The sequence below is a fragment of the Gracilinanus agilis genome, chromosome 2, assembly GCF_016433145.1.
Source record: "Gracilinanus agilis isolate LMUSP501 chromosome 2, AgileGrace, whole genome shotgun sequence".
Taxonomy (NCBI): Eukaryota; Metazoa; Chordata; class Mammalia; order Didelphimorphia; family Didelphidae; genus Gracilinanus; species Gracilinanus agilis.
Window position 1 is genome coordinate 190,195,863 of NC_058131.1, and position 13,328 is coordinate 190,209,190.

General features: G+C 32.8%; 1 protein-coding gene across 1 annotated transcript in view; it reads left to right on the forward strand.

Moving 5' to 3' along the window:
* The window catches only part of CSMD1 (CUB and Sushi multiple domains 1), a 2,120,031-nt gene that overhangs the window by 1,799,221 nt on the left and 307,482 nt on the right, over positions 1–13,328 (forward strand). Inside the window, exons 39-40 of the mRNA XM_044659558.1 lie at positions 1,635–1,753; positions 12,270–12,339. Of these exons, the coding sequence (XP_044515493.1) occupies positions 1,635–1,753; positions 12,270–12,339 (189 nt within the window). The remainder of the gene's footprint in view (positions 1–1,634; positions 1,754–12,269; positions 12,340–13,328) is intronic.

Below are 13,328 nucleotides of genomic sequence, written 5' to 3' on the forward strand. Positions count from 1 at the left end.
TGAGAGAATGTTAATTGTTTATCAGATTTTGCAGAAGCTTTCTCCTTTACAACTAGTCTTATCTTTGAATTTTATTTTCTGTATCTCATGGATTCCAAGTAACTGATGATGCTTATGGTTATGCTCTGATTCATAACTTTCACATTTTATGATCAAGAGTAGATAAGGTCATTAAATAGTGTTCTCAGTCCAATTAGAACACAGCTTTTTAAAAATGGATTTATTTTATATTCCTTGCTTTCACAGTCTAGTTTCATGAGAATTTAAAACTATTTTGCTAGACTGAAAACTTAATGAAAGTTTATTAGGCAGCCCAATTCAAAATATCAAAATATAATTACCTTCCAATTAAAGAAAGCAAGAGAGAAGATAAATTCAACAAAGCATATGCCTTTGTAAAGTCTTTGTGTGAATTGCAGAGTAATTTTTTGTACTCTGATTACATTAAAACATAATTTATAGTGTCCTTGATTAGGGCCAACAGTACACATGGGAATAGCAGAACTGGAATGATTTTAGAGAGTGGACACTTTTCTTGTTTAGAATAATGTGTTTCATAGAACATAAAGCTTAAGAGATATTTTAAATCTAATTCCCTCATCATGCAGATGAAGGAACTCTGAGGCCAGAGGAAATTGACTTCTACAATCAAGTTAATAACATTCTTGGTTCTTGAACCCAAGTTTTCTGACATTGAGTATTAACACCTTTATTCCTCATTGCTTTAAAATTTCCTCAGTTGACTTTCCCTAGTACCTGAAATTACCAATATAAAATTAATTTTTGGGGAATAATGTCATCTTTAACATTTAATAATACACAGGAGTCAAAAATTTTAAAGAATCTTAGAGATTATATCTGACATATGGCAAAACTGAAGTGTAGTGATGGGGAAAGACTTTCCCAAGAATAGAATATGCAGCAGGCCTAGGACTTAAACCCTGGTCCTTTTTCTCCAAATGTATTTGTTTCTCCATCTACATTGCCAATTATTTCCAATAGAACATATATTTGTCACTTGTACTGAGTTGTTTGCAAGTTTTAGACTGTGAGCTCCTTGAAAGCAGATATAAATATGTACACATATATACATATATATGTATGTATGTATGTACAATTTGCCTTTCTATTCCCAGGGCTTAGCATAGAGACTGGTACATAGTAGGTGCTTAATATATTATTGTCAACTTGACTTGTGGATTTGATATTCTTCCTTTATATTGTAAGTTCCTTGATGGTGGATATTTTTTTCATTAATATAGCACAGAAAGTTGAATATAGAATATATGAATATATGCTTAGGGAATGTTTATTTATTTGAGTGCTTCTTATGAATTATATAGCTTAATTCAAATTTAAAAATATTTTAATTACAGCATGGCTTAGAAATTAATTACTATATTTGATTGAAATCATAAAATTATGACAAAAGGAATCTTATAGGTCTGTGAATCTAACTCTATAACTTTACAGATGAAGAAATATATATCACTTTTATCTACAGAACTCAGTGAAATTGTATGTTTTCTTTTCTTTTTATAGAAATAAGTGGCTAGAAGATACATCTTGTTCTGATTGAGAAGACAGGGCAAATTGTTCTTAATGTGTCATTCTTTTTACTTTTGTTTCTGCAGCTGTTGGCCTTGCAGCATGCCAAGAACCAGTGCTTCCTAGCAATGGCATCAAAATAGGAGATAGGTACATGGTGAATGATGTTCTCTACTTCCAGTGTGAGCCAGGATACACATTACAGGTATTCTTCTGCATTTTATTCTTTTTGGAAGGGCCTGTTTTGTGGTCATTAGTTTGTTCAACTCCATAAACCATGAAGTAAGGGAACCTGTTAGATGGATTAGCCTAAACTATCAGCCATTTGACTATTTAATTTTGTAGTCTAAAAAAAGTGTGCCATAAACATGGGTAACTATTCCACTAATTTATGCTTTTGGTCATGAGAGAAAATAGGTCAGGGTGTATATAAGTATTTTAAAAACATTTTTCACTATATTTTATTGATATTGTTTTTATATTACTAACATTTATAGATTACTCTCCCTTTATGAGAGGTCTCTTGTGACAAAGTAAAGAAGCCAAGTATGACTAATAATACCGTGACTTCTCTAAAATTCATAAAATATTTTATACCTGTAGCACTTCTCTATTTAAAAAATTGCAGAAAACTTCTTCCTCTCCCTATCACATCTACCTCATTGAAAAAGAAGAAAAAAACAAATATAACCAATAAATAAAATAAAACAATTCTCCCAGTGACTATATACAAAATTATAGCTTCTTCCATGCCCCAAAACCATTATTTCTCCATCACTGATGGCATGTTTCATCAACAGTCCTTTGAAACAATGAATGGTTACTATATTTAATATAATAGTTTTTTTCATAGTTTTCATAGTTGTTTGTTTATACATTGCTGTTATTGTATAGACTGTTCTCCAAGTTTTTCTCGTTTTAATTCTTCATTATTTTATTAAAGTCCTCAAAATGTTCATTTTTATCATATTGATGTTATAGTATAAATTATTATGGTTCCGTTCACTTCACTTGGCATCACTTCATATAACTCTTTCCACATCATTTCGAAGTCATCAATTTCTTAACTTCTTACAGAACAATAAGAATTTATTGGCACCATTGAAGAAAATGTGTTTTAATAGCATTCAATCTGTAGTCAGGAAACCTTGTTTCAAAGGACAGCTTTGACACTCATTATTTGTGGGACAGTTCATTTCCTAGACATTGTAGCATCTATTTTATATATAAATTGAACAAAAATGCCTAGTGTAGGCATTTCTTCTCTTGCTTCAGCTATGCTAATAGTATATGCAATAAGATGAAGTTCTCCTTCCTGATGCCAAGTTTAAAGCTCACATTAAGAAAATCAAAAGGATTTTGGTATCTCTGGATTTTCCATTCCCTTTCCCTAAAGCATATTGATATTTAATATCTATTATTTTCTTTTAAACTCTATTATTATTCTCAACACATTTTTTTAAAAAAATGAACAAACAATGATATTATGGCAACTATTATAAGTAATTTTAAAATTGTTTTATATCAGTATTTAAAAAAAGTCAGTTTTATAGTAAAAAAGACAATTCTATGAAAATTAATACTTGCTAGTACAGTTTGATCTCATTGAATCTCATCACTTTTATCTATGACTACTTAAAGAGAATCTTTGAAAAATATAAACTCAGGAAAAACTGAACTGTTGAACAATGTCTATTGTCCAATCTGAAAGCATTATACAAATCAGTAAGTAAATTTTCTATGTAAAATTCTTATTCTTAGTTTCAGAGACTAAAGGTACTTTGGAATACAATTAGTTCAGTCTTTCATATTAGAGATGAAAAAAAAATGAATCCCAGGGTGAAGAGGTCCCTTGATACAGGTCATATGAGTAGAAAATTATCAAGCTAAGCTTTGAACTTATGTGCCTTGGCTATAGATCCTGTCCATTTCTGTGAAGGAGAGACTACTGTGGTTATACTGAATTTAATTTAGTTTGTATATATCTATTGGAGAAAATAATTATAATTTATATCCATGTGACTGTGTGAACAGATTGGAAATCAGAAAAAAAACATTCTACAGTTCACAGAAAGCAAATTAGCAGCACATAACAAGCCCATGGTTATGAATTTGACCATGATAAAGTATATTTGCTTTTACTCAGTTCCATGACCAAAGAATTTATGACGAATTAAAAAGATGCTACTCAGAATGGTCCAGTTGAAAAAGTTAAAAAAAAAGCTGATTATCTTCAGAACGATTAAGGCAACTATACAAGTGATTCTTCTTTCTCTAGAAATATTACATAAATGTTACACAGATATATAAAATATATCACTACCTGTTCTTTTGGAGAATATAATGAATAGAAATAAATTTTCTATGAATTCCATATTTAAACAAACTGCAGTGCCTACCAATTTCACAAAGCAACTAAGGTTAAACTCATTGGAGGAGATATGTTATTGGCATTTTCAGGGCTTTGTTACTTATAAAATATAATCTAACTAGTTTTGTGATTTAGAAAACTTGTGCTCAAATTCTATCTCTAGCATTTATCTTCCATATTAAATCTTATAGAACTCCTTTCTCTGACCTTCAATTAAAAATGAATGTTAGCTAATTGAAATAATTAATAACTTTACCAAACTTTCAGGATGTAAACTAAACCCACATAAATTATCAACACTACTATATATTACTAACAAAGCCCAGTAGTAAGAGATTCCATTTAAAGTAACCATAGATAAAAGAAAGTACTTGAGAGTCTACCAGCCAAGACAAACCCAGGAACTATATGAACATTGTTACTAAACACTTATTACACAAATAAAATCTGATCTAAACAAATGGAAAAATATTAATTGCTCATGGGCAGGCCATGCCAATATAAGAATGACAATTCTACCTAAATTAATCTACTTATTCAGTATCATATAAATCAAACTGCTCTAAAATCATTTTATAAAGATAGAAATTAGTAACAAAATATCAGATCAAGAATATCAAGGGAACCAATTTTTAAAAAATGAAGGAAGGTAGCCTATTAGTATCAGATCTCTAACTGAATTACAAAGTTGTAATCATCAAAACAATCTAGGAGGAAGTCACATGGCTCAGTAGATTGAGAACCAGGCTTAGAGACCAGGTAGTGATGTATTTGATAGAAAGCCTGTGTTCAAATCTGGTCTCTGATACTTCATAGCTGTGTGACCTTGGTTAAGTCACTTACCCCCATTGCAATTCACAGTATATATTCTAAGACAGACAGTAACAGTTATTAAAAAAATAAAAATTTAAGCAATCTAAACTCTCTAGGAAATAGGTGGATCTGTGGAATAGATTATGTATACAATATCTAGTAATAAATAACTATAGTAATTTAATAAGTGATAAACCAAAAGATACATGTTTTTGAGATAAGAACTCACTACTTAATTTTTTTAAAAATGTTGAGGAAACTAGAAAACAGTAATACAGAAATTCAGGAGAAATCAACATCTCATTATCTTGACCAAGATAAGGTCAACATAGGTGCATAATTTAGTCAAGAAGAATAATAACGTAAGCAAATTAGAGGACCATGGAAGAGTATGCATCTCAGAATATGAATAAGGGAAGAATTTATGACCAAACAAGAAATAGAAAGCATTATATGGTATAAAATGAATAATTTTTATTTTATTAAATTAAAAGGTTATTATACAAACAAAATCAATGCAACCAATATTAGAAGGAAAGCAGAAAGCTGAGAATGTTTTAATAAGTATCTCTGATAAAGACCTCATTTCTTAAATATATTGAGAATTGAGTCAAATTTATAAAAATATAAATCATTCTCCAACTGATAAATTGTCAAATGATATGAATAGGCAGTTTTCTGATGAAAGAATCAAAGTTATCTCTAGTCTTATTTTTCTTAATGGTCCCTTAATTAGAAAAGTGAAAATAAAAACATCTCTGGGGTACACTTAGAATACCTATCAGATTGGTCAACATGACAGATAAGGAAACTAATAAATGTTGAAAGGAGCATGGGAAAATTGGGACACTAATACACTGTTGGAGTTATGATCTAATCTAATTATTCTGGACCATTGGAACTGTGCTCAAAGGGCATTAAAATTATGCATACCCATTGATCCAGCAATACCACTACTAGGTCTATATTGCAAAAAGATTTTTAAAAAGAGAACAAGACCTTTTTATACAAAAATATTTATAGCAGCTCTTTTTATGGTGACAAAGAACTGGAAATTGAGGGGATATCCAATAATTGGGGAATAACCGAACAAATTACAGTATATAAGTACAATGGAATGCTATTGTACAATAAGAAATGATGAATGGGATGATTTCAGAAAAACCTGATGCTACATGAACTAATGCAAAATGAAGTGAGAAGAAACCCCCCAAAATAATGTACATGGTAATAGCAATATTTGAATAATTCTGAATGACCTAGTTATTCTCAGCAATACAGTGATCCAAAACAATCCAAGAGATACTTGATGAAAAAGGCCATCTATCTCCAGAGAAAGAATTGGTAGAGTCTGGATGCAAACCAAAACATACTATATAGTGATCCCTCACTTATCATGGGAGTTACTTTCCAAAGATACCTGCTATAGGTGAAAATCCTGGAAGTAACAGGAGAGCAAACAGACCAATGCTGCAGTCACTGAGCCAATCAGCACCCAGGATACAGAACACAGTGCTGCGGTTGGTTGTCTTTTATCAGCCAATAATGTGCTGTGTATAATCTCACATTGGCAAACAGGTGCAAGTGGTACTGGTGTATTGTATTTCCATTGTGTACAGTATGATATTCATCCATGAATCCCAAAATAGAGTGAAAACTGCAATACAGAATTATTTTTTGATATATATATATATACATATATATTTAACTCACAATATATAATAAGGAATAAGTCAAGGTAAATAGGTGAAAAATTTAGATAAGTATATAGGCCAAATGCAAACTTAACAGGATTTTAGGGATCTCACTGCTTGCTCCAACGATGTTCTCAGGTGTCCCAGCATCCAGGATTTTGGTACGGTCCACAAACTCCACTGGGTCACTCCAATAGGCTGTCACAGGCCTGGAGGCCCACCCTCCAAAGCTACTGATCCAGACTTATTTGTAGAGTTTGTGGACCATACCAACATCCTGGACCCTAGGACAGCTGAGAACATCGTTGGAGAAAGCAGTGAGATCCATAAAACCCTGTCAAGCTTACATTTAGCCTCTATACTTATCTAAATTTTTCACCTATCTAACTTGACTTATTCCTTATTACAGATACAGTGAAGTCATGATAAATGAGTTGCAATATAGAAGGAACAACTATATTTCACTTTCTTCATTTTTTCCTTTGATATTTCTTCCAAAAATAATTTACATGCTTGCACTTGCAAAAAAATCATATTAGATTACTTATAGTCTCAGGAAGTGAGGAGAAAGAGAGAATTTGCAATTCAAAACTTGAAAAAAATTGTTTTTGTATTTAATTAGGAAAAATAAAATATTGTTTATAAGAGAAAGGGGAAAATAAATATAACAGTGTCTTAGATATGAAGCCAGAAATTCTTTACAGTGAATATTTTCCTCTAATTCATTAATTTGAAAAAGAAAGAAAATGAGATTCAGAGAGGAAAAGTGATTTGCTCCAGATCAAAAAGCTAAATGCCTAGTTTTTATTCTAACCAAAATCCTTTCACTCAAGATACATTGATCTACAATTATTTTACTTTAGTTTTCCTTGTGCTAAATTACCTCAGAGACCTTTTATTGCCTTAGTATTCTGAAATGTTATAATTTTATTATTTCTTGTTTATATTTTGTTCCTGTCCCCAAAAGACTGTCTACTTCCCATGTCTTCTTGTAAAATTCTTTGAATAATAGAAGTTACAGATCAAGGAGTCAATTGAATTAGATACCAGTCAAATTATTTTCAATTTTTATATTTATTGCATTATTGCAACATAAAAATATGTCTTCACATTGCTCTTGACATGTCAATTTGGCAATTCATTTTATATAACCTTTATATATTTTTTTAAAAAAAACTCTTACTTTTTGTCTTAGATTCAATACTGTGTATTGGCTCCAAAGCAGAAGACCAGTAAGGACTAGGCCAATGATAGTAAACTTATGACACAGGTGCCAAAGATGGCATGCAGAATGCTCTCCGTGGGCACATAGCACCCCCTCCCCAGTATATTACTAGAAAGACAGAGGGACTCCTGCAGAGATGCTGCCTTCTCCCTCTCCACCATGCCTGACAACATTTTTTTCACATTCCCCGCCTCTCTGCCCAGTAGCCAATGGGAGAGCACAGGGGGTAAGGTAGGTGGTCCACAGGTTGTAGAGCTGGAGAGGAACAGAGTGCTTGGGCCATTCTCTTCTCCCTCTCTACACTCACTAAGGACATTCCTCATTTCCCCCGCCCTCTGTCTAGCAGCCCAATAGGAGCTCTTTCTCCATCCCCTGTGTTGAGTAAGGGGGAACTGGGTATGCCCAGCATGTGGTAGTAGAGGAGGGGCAAGAGGAGGTAGGGGAGGGGTGGGGCCTGGCACTCTGTCTCTAAAAGGTTTGCCATCACTGGGCTAGGTAATAGGGGTTAAATTATTTTCCCAGGATCACAGGGCTAAGAAGTGTCTGAGGCAAAATTGGAACCCAGGACTTCCTGTCTCTAAGCCTGGTTCACAATCCATGGAGCCATCTAGCCCCTCCCTTCTTCATATAACTTTTCAATGTATTTTCCTTTCAATGGCTTCAAAAATGACTTTTATTAAGGGAAGCATCATAACAATCATCATCATGTCTTCTCTTCACCTTCTCTTTTTCCTTTTTTGTCCTCTTCACCATTCTCTGCTTTTTCCTCCTCTGCTTTTTGTTTTCCTCCTCTATCTTCTCATTGTCCTCTTCACACTTCGTATTTTCTTCATGTTTTTTTCTACTGTTTATATCACTTTTGTTTCTATTAACATGTTTTTTTGCAAACCTTTCTTTTTCCTCTCCCCACAGACTCTTATGTCCTTAAGAAATAAATAATAAAAGTTTCTTTAGAAAGTGTATTTCATATAACAAATTGTTTAATATTCAATTTCCAGAGAATGGCCTGTGGACTCACACCTGCAAACCCCAAATAGGCTATTTACTATCTCTGTTGAAATGCAAACTGAGCTATTTTTCCGTTAATTCAAATTCTGGGTTCACAAGCTGTTGCTTTCATTAGAATGAACATAAAGGATTCTGGGTTTTCCCCTTCTTAATTGCAAACATTTGGGAACTTAAACTTACAAATTAATACCTTCAAAATGTGAACATGCATAATAATAAAGTATGTTTTATCTGAGAATTTATTTTTCTTTCAAGGTCTCCTCTTAATTTTCTTTCCTTTTTTTCTACTTTTGGACTAGACCTGTGATTTTCATCCTGCATTTTTGTTTTCACATGCTGGTGCGATAAGTCCCCCTATACATGTAGATGGTTGCCTGGTTCCCGCAAAGGTTGCATGATTTGCCCAGGTTCACAAAGCTCATATGTTTCAGAGACAGGCTTGAGCTTTCCTGAGATTTTACCATAATCCAGCCAAGCCAGCTTTCTATTCCTTATATCTCACTGCCTTTGATCACATCAATAACTGCAGGAAAAAAAAAGGAAGGGGGAAGAATCTACAGGGTTTTTCCTTTGACCTGTTTCATGAGATTTTAAAGGCCCTTCTGTGATATAGGCTTTATAATACTGATTGAAAACCCAGTTTATATGTTCAAATTCATTAAAATGATAAATTTTATCTAATTTCTATTGGCATGAAAATATTATTCTTAAACAAAGAATTTTTAGTCTGGCTTCACAAATTGATAACAGAGAATTAATTCCCTTTTGAGAACTGATAAACTCTCAGAAAAAAAACCAAACTTTTACAAGGTCATGTATTATTTTTTATTAATCCAAAATCTTCAGGTAGAATCAACAGGATCATGTTCATAGCAAAATCAATAGCAGAATATGACCTGGATTAATAATAACTGATAATTTTATTGTTGTTTTCCAGAAGAAGTCTTTTAAAAGCTTTTGTTCTACTGGTTGAGATGTATGTCTTTATAAGTCAGTGAAAATTTTATTATACAACTTTTCCTAAGGCAGCAAGAATGCCCTTAGGGCTGGACTTCAAGACAATTTATAGCATAACTTAGCACATATATGTATTTTTTTTAATTTTTGCTGAAGCAACCTTAAAAACCGTGTCAAGTATAAAGAATGGATGTACATTGAGGCCAAGCATAGGAAATTCATTTGACACTGATAACCTCATTACCCCAAAAAATAAATAAATAAACAAATGAATATATATCTATATCTATCTATCTATATCTATCTATCTATCTATCTATCTATCTATCTATCTATCTATCTATCTATCTATCTATCTATCTATCTAAATGTTTAACAGTGTTATATTGGTCAAGCCACAGCTCAGAATTCCACTCTGCCATTTCAATGTCACAACAGGAATTAAAGATTTATTTTTCACCTGCCTTTGCACGTGGCTTATGGAAATATATTAGTTAAATAAGCATCATAGGTAAATCATAGTGGGGATAAAAAATGTAGAACAAAAGTTTCAGTCTTAATTCAATTCAAAAAGTTGGCTCAAAATTAACTACTTTTCCCATTACCTTCTCTTCTGTTGTCAAATGGATCACCACCGCAAAAAGAAGCCTTAAGTTTTGGCCCTGTGTTTTAAGAAAATACAGAATAATCAGTAGAATAGATATTTTTAAACCTGACAGTTTCTTATGTCCCAAGCACCAAAAGGGACACAGAAACAGAGACGTAAACTGAGAGTCCTCCTCTGAGCAGGAGATAGTTCATTAACTTTGACAGAGTTGCCTCATCTTACAAAGTCCATTAGTCCTAACTTTCATCTTGTTGTGGGAGGCTAAAAGTGAGCTCCTGGGGTTTGGGATGGGTGCTCTTTGCAAGAATGCAAGACTACAAAACTTAGCTTCAAAATAAAAAGATAAATTTATTAATTTAGAAAGTAATGTTGAAAGTTCTAGAGATGGGTTCAAGAGTTGGCACTGGCTCCCCTGGGGATAGATTCTGGTTTTTTTTTTTTTTTATATATACCCTTTTGACAATAGGTACTATGTGACTTGAAGAAGGGATGGTGATGATATTGTTGAGTTTAATTAGTTATTAATTAGTTATCCAGCATAATTGAAGCAGAGATCAATACCAAAGAAGGGATTTTCTCCCTGTTCCCTTTTATGGCATAGCCAGGGAAAAATCACGGTGGTCACTTTAAGGAAGATTTGCGTTGTGGGAAAGCATTTGGAAAGCTGGGGGCCACTCTGTGGAACTCTCTGTCTTGAGCAGGTGGCTGGAGACTTTTCTCTCTGACGATCTGTTAGTAATTTTGGTTAAAGTTAACTTTGAGAAGTTGGTTGAACATCTGTTAAGCTAAAGAAAGTTGTTGGAGTAAAGGCTTTTCTCCCAGAGAGAAGGACGCTGCCAGGAGGGGCCACTGTTGGTTCTCTTAGTGTGAGGTCTCACTCTCTGCTGCAGAGAGGCAGAGGAGGCTAGTGATTTTTGTCACATCTAGACACTTAGTTGAGACAACTTGTGAATTTTGATAAATAATTTAAGAAGGTTAATAATATTTTAAGTTTATATATTAGAATAAGTTTAGATAGATAGAATTGGGTCTTAGATAGATAGTTGAGAATAGTTTTAAGGAGGTTCACCCTTAGTGAACAAGAAGCAAATCCATAAGGATTTAGAAGGGTTTTTTAAATCTACAATATTAGTATTAGAATAATATAAATCCTGCTTTATATCTGTCTCCTTTATCTTGTCCCTATCTATACCTATAGTTAATAATAAATAAGTGTTGGATTAAGCTGTGTCCAGCAAATTCATCAACCATCTACAAATAGGTTACCCTAATAACTCAAGCCTATCTTGATAAGGATCAATCAGCTATCAATATAAAACCCAAACAAGATCAAATATACCCATGACAGTATGAATTTAGCCAGAAGTGGGGGTGTTGGTCACTGACTGGGGTTAGAGTGCTATTTGTGTCCTGAAGACATGGGGTTTGGCTGGGCATAGTTTAAGGAACAAGTAGATGTCCTAAATTACAACCTGATGGAATCAGGGCATAACTGGAAGATGTATATCTGTGTCTATCTTGAAATCTAGTGGAGAATCATAGGAGAATATTTCTCTCAGGGGTCTTTTCTTATTGTGCATAGACCCAAAGTCACCTTTTCCTCAGTATCACAAGAATAACAATGAAAGAAAGACATTTTCCTACTCTCTGTCTGGTCTGAAATCTTCTGGAGTTTGGGGAAAACCTGAGTCCCATGTCATTCTGGACAAAATAAAAAAAAATGTTTAGTTTGAGTGATTTGTATTTAGAATGTATTTATTACTTATCTTCTAAACTGATTAAAAACTGACATTTTATCTTCCAATCTGTTTAGTTTCTTAGAACAATTTTCTCTTCCCCAAAGTGGCAGTAGGTGATGCACCTAAGACCTTCTCTTTGTCCAATTAAAATAATTCCATCCTAAATAGTAGGAAAATATGCATAATTATTTTCTACTTGCTGTTTTAATAAAATAATTATCTTAGAAATTCCAACTTCAATTTTATGGATGAGAGTGTCTTTTCTATTTAAATTTTCAAAGTATGAAATTAATTTTCTTTTAAACAGGGTCGTTCTCATATTTCTTGTATGCCAGGAACAGTTCGACGTTGGAATTATCCATCTCCCCTCTGCATTGGTAAGATCATACAGCTTTTATTTGGTGAATAATTGTTCCTAAGAAATTTGTTCCTTAGGAAAAAAGCTACAGAAACCAAATTATAGCTCAGAAGATTATTTAACATTAGACTCAAAAAATAGATACTAATTTAACAACCATTTATTAAATATCTGTTGTTTACAAAATCCAAAGTTTTCTTACGCAGTGCTAGAAATATCAAGATTGTCAACTGTGGTCCCATCTTCATAGAATTTTATAGTAGAGTAGGAGGGTGAGTCACAAACATAGAAAATATCAAACAGAATATTGAATGATGAATGCATTAGAGAAGTATAGTACAAAATGCTTTGTAATGTCTAGTGAGGGAGATAATTGCTGATAGGAAGAAAAAGATAGTCTTTTGATTTGGCTTTGCTGTATGACTAAAAATTCAAAGGTAAAGCAGTGAAATACCACAAATTGGGAATAGTGTGAGCAAAGTCTGAAAGGTAATAATACATTTTCCATTCATTTAAATTCATCTTAAAAGCTTTAGGTGCCTTCTGTTCTCAGGTCAAATACCATCTTTTACATGAAGCCTTTCCTAAGTCATCCAACTTCAAGGCTTCTCCTTCCCAAATCTATTTTGTATTTATTCTGCATGTATTTTGTATAGGGTCCATATATTTATATACATATATATTTTACCTTCCTCAATTTAATGGAAACTCCTTGAAGGTCAGAACTTTTTTGTTTTGTTTTGTTGTCTGTATATCTTCAGGTGATACAACAGAGCCTGAACCATAAAAGGCACCTAATATAATAGCCTGAGTGTCAGATCCTAAGAGAAAGCTTTCTTGATACTCTCAGTAATTAGATTTTTTTATCTTAAATTATTTTATATTGATAACTTATCTGTTTGTTTTTTGTAACTTCCCAATGGAATGTATACTCTGTGGATGCAGGAACTGTATTTCATTGAAATGGTCAATCAATAAACATTTATTAAGTGTCTTCTTCTTTTAACA